The sequence below is a fragment of the Agelaius tricolor genome, unplaced genomic scaffold (genome assembly GCF_023055355.1).
Source record: "Agelaius tricolor isolate 1412-34295 unplaced genomic scaffold, bAgeTri1.0.p SCAF_41, whole genome shotgun sequence".
Classification (NCBI taxonomy): Eukaryota; Metazoa; Chordata; class Aves; order Passeriformes; family Icteridae; genus Agelaius; species Agelaius tricolor.
The window spans coordinates 372,738-392,809 of NW_027269301.1; the positions used below are offsets into that span (position 1 = coordinate 372,738).

Sequence of the window (20,072 nt, forward strand, 5' to 3'; positions counted from 1 at the left end):
AGAGGCACTGGCACAGTTTGGTTCCCCAACCAGAGACTTGTGCCCATGGATCTAACACCTGGGTGCAAATCAGGATGCCTGAATTACACTTGTTTCCTGGGATGCAGCACTGTTTTCTAAATTCTCAAAACGAGATGTTTCAGAGTTTCTAAACTACTTTTGGTAAAAGCAGATTCTGTCAGGATTTCTCAAGGAATGAGAAGTCCATTTTGCAGCTGTTTCTTGGTACAAGCAGTGATCAGTGCTTTGCCATCATTTCCTGAGCCCGAGTAGCAGGAGAGAGCCTGCTCCATCCAAATGCCTCTTTTGCTCCGGGTCCCTCGTTTACCGCTAAATTCTTCACTTCATTAGTGCTGCTAACTGGCTGCTCTGTTCTGCTGGCCCTCAGGTGAAAGTGGCTCTTTCAGCCTTCAAGGCTGCAGAGCCTCTTCCATTTACCTCTCAATGAGGTGTAGTTCCTGTTTTAAGTGGCACAAGTTGTTCCAGCCGAAGGCAGCAGCAGGAAGGGCAGCTTTGGAGGATCCCAGAGGAGAGAGCTCAGTGCCCTGTAGGCACGCAGGGGCAGAGCTGCTCGATGGCCAGATGTGGTGCACAAGGATGAGACAGCTTCTCCTGCCTGGAATGCACCCCGGGACACCCTCCTGGCATCTGGGCAGCCCCACAGCCTCCATCCTCCTCCTCCTCCCGGCTGTGGAGGGCAGCGAGTCCTTGCAAGCCCCGAGGAGCACAGCAAGGTAAGGGCGGAGGAATGGGGAATGCAGCTCCTGCTCCTCCAGCACATCTGGAACAGGGCACCCTTTACACAACAGGGCCCCTTGCTCTCTCCTGATTTTTGTTTTGTTTGGTTGTTGGTGTTTTTTTGGGTTTTTTCTTCTTTGAATGTCATACTTTTGTTGGGATTTGTTCTGCACGGTCCAGTACAGGTTCACAGAAATATCTGCAACCTCGGAACAGCCGCTCAGGAGCGCCGGCACCTCCCAGAGCCGCCCCGGCTTCAGAGATCGGGAAGGGCTCCGGGGGGTTCGGGCCGCGCACCGGGGCTGCGGCCGAGCGGAGCTACGGGCGAACGGGGGGGTCTGCGTACCCCCGAGCTGCCCCGGCTGCACTCCGCCGGGCCGGGCCGGGCCGGGCCGGGCCGGGCCGAGCCGGGTGGGACGGGCCCTCAGCCACTGCAGGTGACGCCGGGCCGGGCCGAGCCGAGCCGGACCGGACCGAGCTGAGCTGAGCCGAGCCCAGCCGAACCGTGGAGCCGAGCAGAGCCGGGCCGGGCCGGGCCGGGCCGAGCCGAGCAGGGCCGAGCCGAGTCGGGCCGGGCCGGGCCAAGCCGAGTCGGGCCGGGCTGTGGGGCCGTCGGGGCCGCGCTGGGCAGGGCGGGGCGGGGCGGGGCGGGATTGGCTCCTGCGGTCGATGATTGACAGCGGCGGGCCAGCGCGCGGCGGGCGGCGCGGCGCTGATTGGCTGCCGCGGGCTCACAAACCCGCGGCGCGGCCGGAGCGCGGCCAGAGCGGGGCCGGGGCCGGGGTGGCGGGAGGGCGGCGGGGCTGTGAGGGGCTCGGCGGGGCTCGGCGGGCAGCGAGCTCGGGGCGGCGGAGGGGCCGCGAGGAGAGTCCCCGGGGGCGGCCGCCGGCAGCTGGGCGCCCGGCGGGGAGCGGCGTGCGGTGCTGTCGGTGGCCACCGTCGGCGGGTGGCGGCGATGGGCAGCGTGAGGGGGCCCGGTGGGGCCGCCCTGCGTGCGGTGCTGTCGGTGGCCGCCGGGCTGCTGGCCTGCGGCGTGGCCAGCGAGTACGACTATGTCAGCTACCAGTCAGACCTGGGCCCTTACCCTGGCGGGCGCTTCTACGCCAAACCGCACCAGTGCGTGGCCATCCCCGCCGACCTGCGGCTGTGCCACAGCGTGGGCTACGACAAGATGGTGCTGCCCAACCTGCTGGACCACGAGACCATGGCCGAGGTGAAGCACCAGGCGAGCAGCTGGGTGCCGCTGCTCAACAAGAATTGCCATATGGGTACCCAGGTCTTCCTCTGCTCCCTCTTTGCCCCCGTCTGCCTGGACCGGCCGGTCTACCCCTGCCGCTGGCTCTGCGAGGCCGTGCGTGACTCCTGTGAGCCTGTCATGCAGTTCTTTGGCTTCTTCTGGCCAGAGATGCTCAAGTGTGACCAGTTTCCCCAGGATGACGTCTGCATTGCTATGACAGCTCCCAATGCCACCGAGGTCTCCAGGCCCAAAGGTAAGGCATGGCTCGTGCTGCAGCCTTGCTCCTGGCGCTCCTCTCTGAGCTGGCAGGGCAGGTGTTAGCCCAGGAGGGCCCCCACGGGACTGAAGGGGTTCTTGTGGCAGGAGGAGGCTCACCTGAACTCTTCTTCTTGCCAGCAGCCCTCCTCTAGCCCCTGAACACTCTCTGTGCCCTCCTGTCCCAAAGGAAGTGGGATGCCCTGCCAGCTCCTCATCCCTATCCCAGAGCCTTGGGAGAGGCTCTTTGGAACATGGTGGGGTTGTGCCTGTTCTGATGCCTGCACAGGCACTGGGGCTGGGCTCCAGCCCTGATGGACCAAGGTGTGACCCTCCATCCTCAGCTACTGCACGGTCCTGGCTCTGCTCCCGAGCCAGGCTCCTGCAGGGCTGCTCTGGGCAGCACGAGGATGTGTGGTGTCCACAGCAGAAAGTGTTGGCTGACTGGAGCCAACAGTGACAGCAGTCCTGGCTGTCCCCACGTCCACTGCAGTCCTAGGGCAAGAGGCTGGGCATGCATGGAGATCCAGCCCTGCCCTCGGGTTGGCTGTGGGCTGGAGAGGGAGCAAGGACCTGCCCAGAAACGACTGGGGAAAGTGAACGTGGTTCGTGTTTGTTTCCGTTGCGTGCAGCACGTTTCTGTGGTGCCAGATTGGCTTGTTCAAGTTGCAGTGAGTCTGGCTTGTTGCTGGAAACTTGAAAATAAATAAATATCCCGGTGTCACTTGGGTGTTTGCTATTGGAGCGCTGTGAAAGGCTGGCAGGAGGAATGTTTGTCGAGGGAGATGGCAGAGGGCTCTAAGAGAGTGCAGTGCTTAAGGGAATTGAAGGGAATTGTCACTCCTGATCCCACGGGGGCATAGTGCCGGTGCTCGGGAGGAGCTCAGCACAAGCAGGGAGGGGGCTCAGTGCTTTCCGTGGCTTCTGTGTTGTGTCAGAGCTCGCCTGCCCTTTGCAGTCACCTGTACAGATAAAAGCTGTGTGTGGAGCTCGACTGGGAGAAGTAACCCAGCCGATGGGGGCTGTGCAGTGTCATCCTGCCCCTCTTGGAAGGACTCGACTTCAGAGAGCCCCTCTGGTAGAGGACAGGAGAGGAGTGCACCCTGCAGCAGAGGGGTGACACCCTCAGGGGTGTCCAGCAGCTGTGGAGGGCAGTGCAGAGCAGTGCCACGGGGACTGTGGCCTGGCAGGCACAGGGGACACCCAGAGGAGCTGTGTGCAGGAGCCCCTGTCCCATCTCAGTGACATCCAGAGGCAGGTGCAATGTGAGGTTTGTTCCAGTGCCAGGGGGGAGCTGGGGGCCTGAGCTCCTTGCCAGGGACCAGCCTCTCCCCACAGTGATGGCAGCACAGCCATACTGGCTTCCTTGTCATGGCTTGCCCTTCCTGCTGGGAAACCTCCTTGTTTTCCAGGAATGCTCTAAATTAATATTTCTTATGTGAACCTGGACCCTTGGTCACGACCACAGCCGTGTTCCGTGTTGCAGGTACAAAGGTTGCTTTTATTTCCCCAGGGACTTGCAGCCAAGCATGCTCCTGGGACAGCTGGGTGTGAGCAGCCCCTTCCTGGGTCTGAAAGAGAGTCTGAGCTGTGTGCAGGTCATTCATTTTACAGACATTAATGAGCCAAGGCTTGGGAGCAGTCTCCTAAAGGAGCAGCATCTGCCAGGTTTTCCACTGAGTAGTTTAATGACTTTTGTCTTCACCTTTTGGACCTGTCTTGAAGGCAGCAGTGGGGTGGGACACTGCTGCTTTCTTGTGGTGCCTCAAACAGTTTGGAGTGGAAAAAAAAAAGCAAACTCCAAGTGAATTGCAGCCACTGGTGTGATGTGAGCCAGCACTGCTGGATGTCCTGCATGCCACAGAGGCTCTCTTAGTGGCCCATAAGGCACCCATTGCTTCAGCTCTGGTACTGCCACCTCCTGCAGATGTCAAGTGACATCCTGGGTGACCTGCAGCTCAGTCCTGCCACCTCCTGCAGATGTCATGTCATCCTGGGTGACCTGCAGCTCAGTCCTGCCACCTCCTGCAGATGTCATGTCATCCTGGGTGACCTGCAGCTCAGTCCTTGTCCCTGTGCTGCCGGGCACTTGTCTGCCTGGGTTCTGCTATGTGCACCCTGTCCATGGTTTGTCTGTGTTTTCTGTCAGCACCAACTCCTGGAGTCCCTTTGCTCTTGGGCACAGGGGTGTTTCCTGTTGATTCAAAGAGAGTCAGAACCAAGCAGTGTCCCCCCTTTTCTCTTGGTACTAATAAGAACAAACCCTTTCAGTATTTTCCCCCATTAACACCTTGAAATTGGAATTTGTTTCTGCCTCTCAAAGAGCTGACCTGCTGAATTCCTTTCTCCTTAAGCACAGGCAGTAAAGCCTGCAGGCCCACAGGATGCATCAGGGGAGTTGCAGATTAATACAGCATTACACATTCCTTCTCTTGCCCCTGGAGTAAGCTGGCTCTGCAGCCAGGCATTGGAAAATGGTCAGCAGGGAACAAGTGAGCTGGAGGCAGCTGAGATTGTGCTTGGAGTGTGCAGATGGGCCCCAGCCGAGCTGCAGTGGGCCCCGAGGGTGGGCTGGGATGTCTGCTCCAGTGCCTCAGGAGGGATGGGAGGGCTTGCAGGTCTGGGGTGGCTGTGGCTCCACAGAACAGCAGCTTTCCTGAAGCACAGAGCTGGGCAGGAGCTGGCTGGGCCCCAGCATTTGTGTTCCTGACTCTGGTGTGATGTGCTGATCCAGAGCAGAGGACAATTTTTCTTCCCATTGCCAGTAGTCCTGTTGTGCTGTGAAAGGGCTGCAGGAGGCAGGAGTGGAGGATGGGTTGATTTAGATTGGATATAAGGAGGAAGTTTTTTGCAATGAGGGTTGTAAAATGCTGGCAAAGACACCCTAGAAACAGGGTGGGTGCCCCATCCTTGGAAACATTCATGGTCAAGGACTCTGAGCAGCCTGATCAAGGTTGTTGATTAGGGCAGGGGAATTGTGCATAAGTGAAGCTGCTGCCTGTGGAAGGGGCTGTCCAGGGGTCCCAGGTCCAGCCCACAGGATGGCTGTTGGCTCCTGGTGCAGCAGGGCAGGGGTCTCTGCCACCTTGGGTGTGTTACAGCCTGTTCAGGGGCTGCTGGAGCAGAGCTAGAACAAAGCCTGTATTTGCACCAGGGAACAATGAGTCTTATTTTCCATTTTTGTTTGCTTTTTTTCCTATTTTAATTGGTTGCCTGGAAAGCTCAGAGAGTGGATGCAGTGGTGGCTTTCATGTTTGTCTGAGGCTGGTGTAGGCTTTGCCAGCCTCATGTGCTCTTGGGCTGCTGAGGCAGATGGAAGTGCTTGGCATGGCAGGGTCCCCAGCTTGTTCCCCAGCACGGTGATGAACTCATGGCTCTGCAGCAGATGGGCTGGGCCTGTGTCACCTTCCTGTGAGCACCCTCTCTCCCTTGTCATGAGCACACTCAATGTGCAGCCTGGAAAGGAATATTCTGACTGTGGGTATCATCATATCTCCAAAGGCTGGCTCCTGCCTGTGTCACTCTGAGATGCTGATAGTGGCACTTGCATGTCAGGGTTCTGGAAGAAGGGGTTCCCCAGGGGATGGGCAGCTCTCAGAGGTACAGAGAGTGTGGATGTTGGTGCTGTGAAGGCTGACTCGTGACTTGCACATAGGAGTGAGCAGAAGGCAGTTGCTCTGCATGTGTGATTAATAAAGCCATGGTGCACGTCCCCAGGAATCAGCATTTGGCACAGAAGAGATTTGGGGGTGGTGACAAGGAAAGAACAAGCCACAGAAAACAAAAGTCTGGCCTGAATCCCCGTGGGGCATCTGAGGAGACACGACAACACGGTCATGGCTGTGCCTCCCTGGCTCTGCACCCCTCTTTCTGAGACACCTCTCTGCTTTTCAGGCCAGCAATGCTGTGGGTTTGCTGGCCTGGCTGAGGGCTGGAAGGCCATGAGTGCTCTGTTTACTGGCAGATGTTTTGCTGCAGTGTTGTCCCTGAGAATAACTCCCTTGTGTGGGAAGAGCCCTCCGTCCTGCTGGACCAGGAACAAGCAGCATCTCCCAGCTCAATAAATTAATCTGCCAGTAGCTCAAATCTATGTCTGTGCTGCTGGGTGGTCTGCCCCAACTGCAGATGAGGACTTGGAAACAGATTCTTATTCTTTGGGTGAAGTGAGATTTCCTCCCAGGACAGATCCCAGTGAAATCCCCTGGGCTGGCATTTCCCAAGGGGCAGTTGTTGACCACTGCCAGCAACTGGCAAGCAGAGGTGGCTCTGCTCTGCTGGAGCCACGGGGCTGCCCTGGGCTCAAAACAAAAGAGAGGATGATCGCTCTTGGTGGTGGCAGCATCCACAAGAGCTGTGCTGGTCCACCCCCAGCCAGTGCTGCTCTGGGACAGGCAGGAGGGAGGGTAGTGAGGGTCTGCCTGGGCAGTCTGTGCCATGGTCCCCAGTAGTGAGGGGAGCGCTGGACTGGGCTGTGCCAGTCCTGAACCCCTTGCCTGGCACCACCTTGGCACACTTGAGGCATCTCTGGGCAGCATCCTGCTGCTGTGCTGGGGTTGGGGCACTGTGTGCCTGCCTTGGCATGCAGTGGGGAGGGAATGTCAGAGGCCATGGGCCATGCCCCTTGGCAAGCTCTCCCCTCAGCTGAGTGCCTGGCCCTGAGAACTCCTTTCTTTGCCAGTGCTGTCCTTCTGCTCTTAGCAGCTGCCTGTGCCTGCCCTTGGGGCCACTGACAGCATTGGAGTGGGGCTGGCACAGGCTGCCTGTGGCCAGGGCTGCCCTGTAAGCCAGTGCATGGCTCCTTACACCCAGCAGGGTGTTGGCCCACACTTCTGGGAGCTGGGAGCCCGTGGGCATGGATCCCCCTCGAGGGTGACAGTGTGACAGCATGGCCAGTCTGGCTCTGTGGTGCTGCTTCTGCTGGCTTCCTGCCACCTCTCAATTGTCTTCACTTCTTTTCTCTTGCCAGGAACGACTGTGTGTCCCCCTTGTGACAATGAGATGAAGTCAGAGGCCATCGTGGAGCACCTGTGTGCCAGCGAGTTTGGTAAGAAGGAGCACCCTGGGCACTCCCAGCTGGTCATGGACAGCATGACTCCTGTGTGGCTGGGCTGCAGCTGCCACATTTCCCTGCCCACCCTGGTGCTGTGTGTCCTGCAGTGTGTCCCCAAGGCACGTGTGCCTCTAGATGTCACTGTGGGTATGCAGAGGTGGACGTTGTTAAAAAATGCAAAACTGCTCCGAGGCTTTGTCCTAAATGAGTGAGTGAGTGAGTGAGACAATCAGTGGTAAACTGAACTTCATTTAGAAAAAAAGATTATCACGAGGAAATATATTAGCTTTCTCAGATCAAACCCAGAATTAACTGCTTTTGACATCCTTGCTGGTGTATGTAACCTTCCTGGAAGATTATTAAAGGCATATTGAACAAGGTGTGCATTCCTGGGGGATTAGCACTTGAATGTGCCCTGTACCAGAGCGTGCTTATGCAAACCCAAACCTGCTCTGCATGCTGGTGTGCTACCCTCTCTGCTGGAAATGAATTCTCAACTGTCCTGCAGATTTGGTATGCCAGAAGTCTTAAGTTCAGCACAGACTTTTTCTAACAGGGAAAAGCACCAACAGGAACACCCATGTAATAGTTCCCCAGGAATGTGCATACTTCTGGCTTGGCTGGGGAATGGAAGCAGACATTCAGTGCTTGGCCTGGCTGGGGAGTGGGAGGTGCTGAGTGCTCAGAGCTCAGTTCTGGGCAGGCCATGGGAGCTGAATCAGAGCTGCCCCTGGCCTTGCTGCACCTACAGGGAGGGAGAAACAGCCTCTGGGACCAGGGGCTCCCTGCCTGGGCCTGCAGAGGTGCAGAGGCATTGCCCCAGTCCAGGGCCTGGGGCACCTTTGTCCCAGAGGAGGAGAGAGGGGCAGTGGCCAGTGGCAGCAGGGATGTGGTGCTGGGGTCACTGCAGAACCTGTCCCCTCACCAGAGGGGAGCCAGGGGGGTGTCCTTCCTGCTGGGAAGGGAAATACAAACTTAACTGCATGCTTGTCCTCAGCTTCTGCTGCTAAATATCCTCCTGTGCTCTGGGACAGTTGGACAGCAGGGAGCAGAGGCCAAACCAGAGGAATTCCCTGCCTCAGCAGAGCAGCTTGGGTCAGTGACTTGCCCACAGTGTTGTTACTGGGAAAGGCAGTGGGGACACTGTCCAAAGGATGGAATTATTTCCTGGCAGATGTGGCCAGCTGGGGAGCAGGAACACGGGGTAGGATGGTCCCACCTGTGCCCTGTGAGGGAAGGAAGGCAATGCAGGGGTGAGGAGGATGTCTCAGAGGAGGGAGAGGCTGGTGGAGGAGGCATCATCTTCAGGAAGTTTTCCCAAAGCACAGCGTATGGCCCTTGGCTCTTTGTTTAGTCTTGGGGGTTACTGTCAAGGGGTGATTTCTGAGGAAAGCTGTTTATCTGGCACTATTAGAAACTCCCAAACCTTCACACTGAGGTTTCTCATGCACGTCCACCAAGGTAAACACTGGCAGCTGACAGGTTACAGATCCTCATCACAGCCAGACATGTACAATAAATGTTTAAACTAACATGTGCTGCATGGGGCAGCTGTTGGTAGGTCTTGCACTGATTCCTGCTGTTACTGCAGATTTTCTCTTACATCTCAGCAGCTTGCTACAGAAAAGAGGTGAGGAGCACTCTACCCACCAGAGATGTGTGGCTGTGCCAGTTAGGAAGAGCCTCTGTAGCCTAGAGCACAGAGCCAAGAGGGGATAACACCGAGGGGGATGAAGGAGGAGGCTGACCAGGGGTGCAAATAGTTTGTGTCAGGCTCTGTTCTTCCCAGCAGTGCAGGAACAGAGCTGCAGTGAGCTGTGAACACAAACTGCAAAGACAAGGCAGGAAAGGATCATGGATAGGTGCTGGGGGTCAGAGGGGTGCCAGGAGACTGCCAGCCTCGTGGTGCAGCACAATTCTGGGCTCACCTTTGAGCAAGGATCAATGTGGACTCTGGGATGCTGCTCTGAGGCAGCTGGGCTGCTCCTCTGAGAACAAAACAGCTTTGGGGTGGATGTCAGTGAGGGGTGCCCGAGCACAGAGCAGCACAGGGGCTGGCTCAGGCTCATGGGGTGACTGCAGGGTAGATCTCAGTGGTGCTGGTGTGCTGAGGCAGCACTGGAAGCAAGAGGAAGCAGGAGATGGGGCTCCAGAGCCCCCACAGCCACCTCCCCCAGCTGCCCTGGGCTGCAGCCAGCGCTTGTTTCTTACTCCAGGAGTTCATTCCACGCTCTGTTTCTCTTAGTGATTTTATTTATTGTTTCTGCCCTTTCTCTGGGGTCTGAGGGGATCCTGCTGAACGGGCTCTGTGGCACTGGGGACTGCAGAACAATCAATACATGCTGTTTATTTTTGCTCTCTGACTGGCAGGTCCTTGCCTGCAGCCTTCTCCTGTTACAGCCCTAATGTGTCTTCTGGCAGGTTTCTTCCTTCTCAGTGATTTCTAAAGGAAGGAAAAACGAGGCTGAAGGAACAGTGGAGCTTTCCCTTCTCTCACATTCCCTTTCCTGCACATGAGGTGCTGGAGTGGGGCCCCAGCAGAGACAGCATCCTGGTTATGCCTGGTTATGTGCTGAAAAAGAGGGGTGAGGAGCAGGAATGGTGCATGGTGGTGGTTTGAGAACAGGGCTCAGGGGTTCTGCTCTCAGCTGGTGACTACCCTGCTACAGTGCTGTCCTTGGAGAAGGTTGTGCTGGAACTGTGGGTGTCCCATGAAACTAAATGCTAAGAAGGGCTTGTGGGTGGGATGTTGATCCTGCAGCCCTCTTGGGCTCCTGGTGCTGCCACCAGTGCCACAGCTGATGCTGCAGCAGCCTGTGGTCACAGTGCAGCTGCTGGCCTGGAAAGGTGGCACATCTGCAGTGGAAAACTCTCCTAGGGTCAGCTCCTGCCTGGCAGCCACAGCTGAAGATGAAATCTGGCTGAGCAAGCCTGTCCTGGGATCTCAGAGTGATCCTGGCCCTTCTCCCTCTTGCTGCTGAGACACATTTGGTGTGGCATGGGGGCAGTGGGAAGGCCAGGGCTCCCAGTGAGGAAGCTTTGGCAGCTCAGCTGGGGCCTGGAGCCAGGACTCAAAGCATCCTGCTCCAGCCTTTTGCCTGGCAAAAAGGGCAGGGGGGACACCAGGAGAGCTGCAGCAGCACCAGGGCCCCCCACTAAATGTTCTAGGAAAGCCCAGAAGTGTGAGGCTGCCCCCCACTGCATGGGGCTGAGCTCTTGGAGTGGGATGAGCCCTGGAATGAGGGCACCCTCAGGCACCCCTTCTCTGGTGTTTGCCAGAGCTGTGTGTCTGGGCTGCCACTGTGGAACCCAGCTCCCACACCCGGGAATCTCACCTGGAATGTGAGCTGGAACTCAGGGAATGTGGCCCAATTAAGTGAGCGAGGGAAATTTGGGGAGGCAGAGAGAGGAATGAGGGCTGAGCAGAGATCACTGTGCGTGTGTGACTGCTCAGCCTGCAGCACCAAAGGCAGGGCAAGCTTGGTGCTCCATGTGCTTACCTGGGCAGCACTGCAGGCTCTTGCTGCTTACAAGGACATTGCTGCTGGGAAGAACAGAGCCTGCCACAAACTATTTGTACCCCTGGGCAGCCTCCTCCTTCATCCCCCTTGGCCTTATCCCATCTTGGCTCTGTGTGCTGCTCTGCACGAGCAAGGTTTGGATGAGGTTTTGGTTTACATCTGGATTTATGGTTCCCCTGGGCAGCTCCCATGAACCTGCATTGCTGGCTCACAAACTGCTGTGTGCAGGGAAGGGAGCAGCTGTGAGCTCCCACAGCCCAGGATCACCAGACCTTCTTTGTCTTCCATGCTGTGTGATACTTGGACTAGATCAGCACCTCCTCTAGCTGGCAGATCCTTTTCTTCCTCTAGCAAAAAAGATCAAATTTTGCAGTCATCTCAGCAAAGCAAAAAAGCCATTTTGCAAAAATCTCTTATTGTGCTGTAATTGTTTTATTTATTATTGTTGTAATGGTGTTTTACACCTCTCCTGCCCTGGTGTTTTACACCCCTCCCTGTTTTATCCCTCCTGCCCTGGGCACCTCTGTGCTCAGTGCAAGGGCTCCAGTCAGCATGAATAAAGGAAGTGAGGCTGACATTGAGGGGTGTTGCTGCTACTGCTGCCCAGTTGATGTCATGGAGCTTAGAGCTGCTTGAAAACTCCTTGCTTCATTTTCCAGATCTCTTGCAAACTGATCTGGTTCAGCATCTTTAGCTCCTTAAGACTGGAGTTCCTTTAGCTCCTGAATTTGGAAAACAGATGGAATGAAGATTTCACTTGGGTTTCCAGTCCTAGATTACTTTCTTATACAATAGCAGTGTAACATGACAAGGATCTTGGCAAACCTAAGGGATCTTTCTGGCACAGGGGCAGACAAGCACCATTGCTGCTGTTGTCAGGGTGGTGACACTGAGCCTCTGCTGCCTGCTCAGGGTTGTCATTGTGCTGTCCTGCTGCCAGCTGTGTCTGGAGCAGTGAGCAGTGCTCCTGTCCAGGAAGCAACACGTGTTCACTGCTGAGTGTTCCAGCAGAGCAGGGCTTCAAGGAATGATGCTGTGAGGAGCCATCTCCCTGCCAGAGCCAGAGCTTCTTGTGGACTGCCTGCAACTGCCCTGAGACTCTAATGAGAAGGGACAGCAGCCAACCAATCACCTCTCTGAGCACTGGTTATCTGCAGCTCTGAAGTAAACTCCCAAATGATGAAAATATGTTAGCAATTTTGGTCCATATGTGCTTTTCCCCAAAAACGAGGCAGAGCCAAATGGCACTGAAATGATGTTTTAATGTACAACACATTTTCATCATTTTTCCCATGTATGCAAAATTCCTCTTCATGGTCATGGCAAAAAACCTTTTTTTTCTTTTTTTTTGGGGGGTGGGGGGTATTGTGATTAACTCAGGAAAATGCTGAACCCAAAGAGGAGAGAGTATTTTCCATGGCAGCTGTGTCAGACCAACTTCCCTTCTCCCAGGGAAGGTGCAGGCACATGACTGCATGCTGGGATCTCCACAGCTCTGATCCAGGGACGTTCAGTGCTTGAAAATTTGTTTCACAGGCACCTGAGGGCCGGTGTGACTGCAAACAAATGCTTGAGAAGCCAAATTGACCTTTTAAATGATCCTTTCAAGAGTCTCTCCATGCCTCTAGAGCAGGGAAGTCACCTAATTTACTCAGTTAACATTTGTGCTTGGCAGCTGAACAAGTCCCCTCTCAAATGGGAAGTGCTGGGTGCTTTGCTTCAGGAAGGGGAACAAAGATTTCAGTGTTTTACCTTGGTGCTCTCCTGGGCATGGGGCAGCTCCCCTGTGGAATTTGCAGGCAATCCTGACAAGGGAAGAGATGAGAATCTTGATTCCATGTTTCAGAAGGCTGATTTATTATTTTATGATATATATTATATTAAAAGAAAATGATATATTAAAACTATACTAAAGAGCAGAAGAAAGGATTTCATCAGAAGTCTAGCAAGGAAGGGCAAGAATGGAATGAAAATGAAATCTTGTGAGTGCTCACAGCCTCGACACAGGTGGCTGACATTGGTCATCAAGTAAAAACAATTTCACATGCTGGGTAAAAAGTTCTCCAAATCACATCCCAAAGCAGCAAAACATGGAAAAGCTGCAGCTTCTCAGGAGAAAAGATCCTAAGGAAAGGATTTTTCATCAAAGGTGTCTGTGACACTCCCCACCAGGTGCAAGGCTGTGGGTGTCACACTGGGCCAAGTCATGGCCAGGTGATGTCATGGAGGAGAATTCAGGAGCAGAGCAGGGAGAAGGGGAATGCAGGAGTGGAGCAGCAGGGCACTGTGTGTCTGCAGAGGGACAGGGACAGGGATGTTGTTGCCTCAGCCTCACGGAGCAGAGGGGGCAGCAGCAGTGAAGGCTGCTTAGGAGTTTCGGTTTTCCCCTCTCCCATCTTGTTTTGCAGCTCTTAAGATGACCATAAAGGAAGTGAAGAAGGAGAATGGGGACAAGATGATCATTCCACGGAAGAGGAAGGCACTGAAGCTGGGGCCCATCCGGAAGAAGAACCTGAAGAAGCTGGTGCTGTTCCTAAAGAACGGGGCAGACTGTCCCTGCCACCAGCTGGACAACCTCAGCCACTACTTCCTCATCATGGGCCGCCAGGTGAAGACCCAGTACCTGTTGACAGCCATCTACAAGTGGGACAAGAAGAACAAAGAGTTCAAGAAGTTCATGAAGAAGATGAAATCGCCCGACTGCCCCACGTTCCCGTCCGTGTTCAAGTGATGCCCTGGCTGGTGGGAGGGAGGGAGAGCCGCTCCCTGGACCTGCTCAGGAGGGCACAGCGGCTCCATCTCGCTGCTCTGCAGCAGGGATGCTGGAGCCCAGCCCTCCTGCTCCTCCATCCTGCTCCTCACAGCTCCCTCAGCCCTCCCAAGCCTTGGCCTGATGGCCTGGGCACGTGCTCCAAGCAGTGGCTGAGGTCACACAAGATTTATGTCTGCATTGTCTAAAGACCTGTTATTGTACAGATATTGAAATAGCAGCTGTCAGGTAAAGAGGGCAAGCAGAGGGCTGGGAGGTGATGCTCAGAGCTTGCATGCTTGCAGAAAGGACCCTCGTGGACCACATGACTCCTGTCTTCATGGCTGCAGGACTGCCCTGAATTCCTGTAGGAACCAGAGCTGGCTGATTAGACAGAGATCCTATCTTCATGATCAAAGTTAATAAATGAGTAGTGGAGAACCCATTACAACCTCTGATAAGAATTCCTAATAGCTAATTGCCCTCACTGTAAAAATATCCCATTATAGTCTTAACCTGCTTAGTTTAAGCCTTGACCCTGGTTCCTTGTGGTGCCTTGTTGGGCTGGAGCCCTCCCTTACCAGCATCTCTTGTGATGTCTCCCTGGGTGCCTGCCTTGGCATCTGCTATGCCAGCTGAGCCCTTGTGCTGCACCCAGGCAGCCTCTGAGCCTCCTCACTGTGTGCAGTGTGTTGGTGCACTGGCATGGGGAGCAGAGGGGGTTCTCTGCCTCCACCTGTGCCTTTGGCCTTGAGCAGGCCCCCGTCTCAGCAGTGTCCAGCTGAGATAGATCCCTTGCTGGGCTGAGATTGAGATCCCTTCCTGGGCTGAGATCCCCTAGCTGGGCTGAGATTCCCTTCCTGGGCTGAGATTGAGATCCCTTCCTGGGCTGAGATTCCCTTGCTGGGCTGAGATCCCTTGCTGGGCTGAGATCCCTTGCTGGGCTGAGATTGAGATCCCTTTCTGGGCTGAGATCCCCTCCTGGGCTGAGATTCCCTAGCTGGGCTGAGATCCCTTCCTGGGCTGAGATCCCTTCCTGGCTGGGGCAGTTCCCTGCCCAGCTGGCTGAGCTGCTGGAGCCCAGACCTGTCACTCCATTTTAAGCCCAAGCAAAGGTTCCGTTGCTGGCCTGCCTGGGGCTTTGGCTGGGGGGAGCTCATGGCCAGCCCCTCCAGCTTGTGACACTCCCTCACTTTAGCAGGGATGTTTTTATAGCTCCTTTAGGCTGCTGGCAAAGTACCAGAGAGCAGAAGGCCAAGGACTTTTCCCTGTGGAGCACTGCAGGGAATGGATCATCTCTGTCTTCCCCTCTTTGCTGTGGGACCCATCAGTCTGGGGTTTTGTCTGTTTGATCTATGACAACTTGGCTCTCTATCATTATGTCTTTTTTGCCCTAATTGAAATGTCATGTTTGTATGATTTCAAATAGTTTATGAAAGACAAAGAATATCTTACCCAAATGATTACATTTATCGACCAAGCTGAAATTCATTATTCTGTTAATTGGACTAGTTCTCTTTTTCAGACCCATACCACTCTGTATTCATTATCCTTCCTCCTTCCATTTAGTATTCTCATCCATCACCAATACTCTAAGAGAATGAATATCTGATGTCTGAGATAATCCTGTTGTATCACAGTTAAGTGAAATAACAAATCCTCATTTTTGAGGTTTGAACCAAACCCCCTCAAAACTGGTAAATTAATTATTCCTTAGCTTGGGAGTGGTGTATTTCCCACATGGGGACAGAGCCATGGACTTGGTTGTAGAAGAATTCCATTAACAAGCCAAGTACTCTGAGGAATGATGTTTCACAGCTAACAGAGAGATGGATTTAGGATGTGAACTTTGTAGAGTCCCTTAGGTTGTCTTAGACCACCATTTGTAGTAGTGTTGTTTCTTTATTGCAAAATTAATCATTGTAGATAATGTGCTTTATTTAGTGAAGTAAAGAAATAAATAAACCATGGGCTTTAACATCACAGATTGATGAGGTGAAATGATGGAGAGGGCTGACAAATCCAGCCATGTGGGGAATGGAGTCAGGACATGATGAGCTGAAGGTGTGGTTCTCTGTGAGTGCCCACAGTGCCCCTAAAAGCCCCACTGGGATGGGGCAGGGACCCTCTGTCCCCTCTGCCTCACCCTCCTGAGCACAGCACAGGGCTGCCTGTGGCAGAGAGAACACTGCTGCTGAAATTGCCAAATTCATCCATTAAATAGAATTCCCCCAAGCTCCCTTTTTATAGATGCTGTTTCCTAACCCTTTTGGGGCTGGCTGTGGGCGTGCTGGGGGAGCCTGGCCTGGAGGCTGTGCAGGGAAGTGCTGGAGTCTCCATCCCTGGCATGATTCAAGAAATGACTGGATGTGGCACGTTGGTTTTGCTGACATGGTGCTGTTCAGCCAAGGCTTGGACTCGATGATCTTGGAGGTCTTTTCCAGCCTCATTGATCCCATGGTTCTGTGATGCCATGCAGCAGCTGGAGCAGGGAGAGCAGGTGCCCTTCCTGGGAAGCTCCTGCTTCCCTGGCTGCAGCTCTCAGGTGCTTTTTAATCAAAGTGATTTTTTACCCAACTCAGAATGTGCTGCAGCCCCAGCTGGGTTTTTAGTGCAGGGAAGGTTTAAGAGCTTGGGGTAAGCAGCAATTCTTCCTGCAATGCCCTTGGAGGCACCTGAGACATCAGCTGCAGAGGTGTTGCCACCACAAGACCAGGTAAGGCCAGGGCTTGGGATCTCCTTTTCCCAGCTCAGAAGCAGTCTGAGAGCTGCCTTGGGGCAGTCAGGGCTGAATCTGGCTCTGCTTTGTGTGTACCTGCATTTCCACTGCTGCTTCATCTGTGGTCATTCAACAAAGTGAGAGCATCAGGTCACTTTGGAGAGGTGCAGGAAGCCAGGCAGTGTTTGCTGGAAATCTGCAGAATCTGTTCCTTTACTGCCTTCTTGTAACTGGCAACTCCTGAAGTAATTTTTGGTCATGTAAAAAGCGAGACTTGAAGTCAAAATGCTGCATGTGGGTGCCTTTGCTGTCTTTAGATTTCCTATATTGCTCCCCAGCAAGAAAAGTTTATTAAAACCTGAAGTGGGCTAAGTATAAACCATGGAGAAAGTGCCCAAGATCCTGGACTGTGCTTGTGTGGAGTCATGTGGAGCAAACAGATGTTTACTGAAATGAGAAAGCACAAAATCTCCTTAAATCAGGCACCATGTGTCTGGCACAGTGTTCCCAGACAGAGAGATGGGTGTTTGTGCAGTTCATGGATACACTTTGCATTTTAAAATGTCAGATTGTTCTAATGAGTCTGGTTTAAGTTACAAGCATGTGTAAAAGTGCTCAGTCATACTTTGTGCTGGGAGACACCCTCAGTTTTGCCCTGCTGTGGGTGTCTGTGGGACACTGATGTGCCACCTCTGGGACACTCAGGCTTGCTACAGCCTGGGCTTGTCTGAAGTATGAACCTGAAACCCTAAAATAAAATATCATCCTTTTGTGACTCACTTTATCCTCCCAATAATGTTTATCTTCTTTGCTCCAGCATTCCTTCTGTTGAGTTCCACCTGTCTGGCCTCCAGTTTGGAGTTCAATTACAAACTAAATGCAGTTTTCTTTCATGCTGTACAAAAATTCATCTTCCATCCCTCAATAGATTATTATTATTTATATTGCTGGCAGGCTGTGTTCTGCTTTGACTGCTGCTGGGAAGAACACCTGAGCAGCTTGGGGGGTGTTTTATTTCTGGAGAAGAGAGGATGGTTCCACAGCAGGCTGGTGTGGAGCTCTGTGGATGCTGTGCAGGATGAGGGGGTGATGCAGCTGTGCCAGCCTGGAGCTGCCTCATCACTGAGCCAGCAGCTCTGGGGTCATCAGCTAAACATCTGCTTCAATCAGCTCTGCCATAAACAGGCAGCCCAGGTGTATTTGTGCTGTGAGTGTAGCACAAAGAACTGAAAAATAACGGAGCAAGAACGGAAATAACAAAACTCCTTCCCTCTGTGGGCAGGTGGAGCTGCCCTGACTGAGCTCCCTGCTCTGTGCAGGGCCAGGGGAAGCAGGGATGGACCCCTGAGCTCCCTGGGGCTGCAGATGGGCCCAGCAGTGAGAGGTTGCTGGCTGAACATGCAAGGTCTCAGCTGGAACGTTCTCTAAAGGCACAGTGAAATTCTCCTTTCCCCTCCCCAGCACTGGAAACCTTGCAGAGAAAATGCTCCAGCGTTCCAGAGGCTGCCCCTGCTTCCTCACTGCATCATGCTGGATGCCCCCGAAAAAGGACACACATACAGCCCTAATTAAAGCCACCCTGCACCCCAGGGCCAGAGCTGGGTTGGGAAACTGCTGTTCCCTGGCTCAGGGGCTCTGCTTTCCATCCCAGCCAGGCTCTGTGTGCTGCAGTGGCACTGCCAAGGAGAAAGAGCTCCCTCAGACATGAGGAAAAGCATCTTCCAGTGCCTTTAGCAAGGGTGACCGTGTTCACAGGGTCTGAGGATGAGGGAAGAGACGAGGATCTGACTCCATGTTTCAGAAGGCTGATTTATTATTTTATGATATATGTTATATTAAAACTATACTAAAAGAATAGAAGAAAGGATTTCATCAGAAGACTGGCTAAGAATAGAAAAGGAAGAATGATAACAAAGGTTTGTGGCTCAGACTCTCTGTCCGAGACAGTCGGACTGTGATTGGCCATTAATTAGAAACATCCACATGAGCCCAATCCCAGATGCACCTGTTGCATTCCACAGCAGCAGATAACCATTGGTTACATTTTGTTCCTGAGGCCTCTCAGCTTCTCAGGAGGAAAAAATCCTAAGGAAAGGATTTTTCAGCAAATATCATGGCTACAAGCAAGTGCTTTTAAAATCCCTGTTTTCCAATGGAACAGACATTTTTTTATCACTGTTTCTTCCCCAGTGATCCCATCTGAGCCTCTGAGTGTGCAGCCTGTTGGAAAAGCTTCTCCCTTTGGGCAGTCTGTAGGTATCCAAGCCATGCTTGGATTTATTCCTTGCAAGGGGAGTGGGGTAAGCTGGGGGCTCCTCTGCTTTTGGGAGCTTCTCAGTGCAGACAGGCCCACGTGCGGGGTCCAGGAGCTCTGCAGCACACAAATTCCCAAAGCAAAGCCCCATCCTGGAGAGCCTGGAGGGAGGGAGTGTGGGTCAACCTGCCAGGGTGGCCTCACAGCCTTGAAACAACTGAGGGCTTTGTTTCCAGAGCTTCCCATCAGAGGCTGGAATCTCCTCTGGGGCAGCAGCCTGCCACGGGAATGCTGCCTGCATGGCTGGAGCTGTGCTCAGGCATTGGCACCGAGGCTGGCAGCACCAGGGAGCCCTGGCTGTGTCTCCTGCAGGCACGTCAGAGTGATGAATCTGTCTCCACTTGCCAGCGTGAGGGCACGGGCACGCTGCAGCACAGCAGGCTCCTCTCACAGCCTGCCAGCATCCCCACGGCCACCAGCAGCCAGCAAACAGCCCCTCTTTGCTGAAGAAGTGTGCTAGGGTGGGGAATTCACTGCTGTCTGGAACGTTTTTCCTTCAGAGACAAGCAGGGGGGATTTGCCAGGCTGTTCCACGGAGAGGAGGAGGCTGGAGGGATCCACAGCTGATGCTCTCAGTACAGAATCCTTTGGCTTGCAGCTCTCTGCTCTTGTTCTGGGCTGCAGGGACAGCTCCATGGGGCTGCCACCAAAACTTTTTCTTTAGCTCAGGCTGGGGCTCGTTGTGCTATTGGCACTTCACTGCCTCAACCCGGCTTTCTCCAAACTCTGGAGTTACTGGTGTGGCACACAGGCTAATTTACAGGGAGGTGTTTGTATATGATTAAATTGTGGCCCCAGGAGGATGGTGGAGTGGGAGTATCTCTGCTGTTACTTGGAAAGAAATGAGATCAGGGCATTTACCCATGAGCATGAGTGCAGCCTCTCCTGTATGATGTACACGAAACCCTGAAAATAAGAAACTGCAGCCCCTTGAGACAGATGTGACATCTTTAGATTGGCCATCCTCAAGTGGGGGTGAGCACACCCAGCCCAGAGAACCTCCCCAGTCACTGTACAGCAAAGGGAAATACAGATTTGGAGAAGACTGAGCTATTTGGGGAAGCTCTGAGGCCATTTAACCATGTGCCTTCTTGCAGGGCTTGTGAACAGTGGTGGTGGCATTGGCCTGGCCAAACTGATGGTGCTGGCTAGGATGTTCAGATTTGGATGTTAAATCTTTAAGAAAATGTTAGTATCAGGCTAAAGTTTTATCAAAGTCCCGCTCCTGGATTAACACTTGCCAAGAGTTGAGGCCATGGCTGTGTGTGACACTTCATAAATGATTAAACACTGTCCTGCACAGCTGAACCTCTGCAGCCCCAACTGCCTGCTCCAGAGTGTTTGCAATTTCTTCACCATTTCACAGCCTTTCATTCATCCTAAATGTTTATTTAATACTCCTGGAAGACCTTTTAAGCTTCCTGGGTTTAATGTTTGCTAAACAGCCTGTCACTTCCACTTGTGTTGATAATTGCAGCCCCTGTGCTAA

At 53.7% G+C, this 20,072-nt stretch overlaps 1 protein-coding gene across 1 annotated transcript; it reads left to right on the forward strand.

The window, feature by feature from the left end:
* Positions 1-1,557: 1,557 nt before the first annotated feature.
* On the forward strand, positions 1,558-17,048 carry SFRP1 (secreted frizzled related protein 1). The gene is made up of 3 exons (XM_071454808.1): positions 1,558-2,228; positions 7,197-7,274; positions 13,210-17,048. Exons 1-3 carry the CDS (start codon positions 1,694-1,696, stop codon positions 13,530-13,532), a joined length of 936 nt encoding a protein of 311 aa, XP_071310909.1. The 5' UTR covers positions 1,558-1,693; the 3' UTR covers positions 13,533-17,048.
* Positions 17,049-20,072: the final 3,024 nt, after the last annotated feature.

Coding starts and splice junctions, on each gene's coding strand:
- SFRP1 (XM_071454808.1), top strand. CDS start 1,694: ATGGGCAGCGTGAGGGGGCCCGGTGGGGCCGCCCTGCGTGCGGTGCTG. Junction 2,229..7,196: donor CGAGGTCTCCAGGCCCAAAG/GTAAGGCATGGC, acceptor TTCTCTTGCCAG/GAACGACTGTGTGTCCCCCT. Junction 7,275..13,209: donor CCTGTGTGCCAGCGAGTTTG/GTAAGAAGGAGC, acceptor CTTGTTTTGCAG/CTCTTAAGATGACCATAAAG.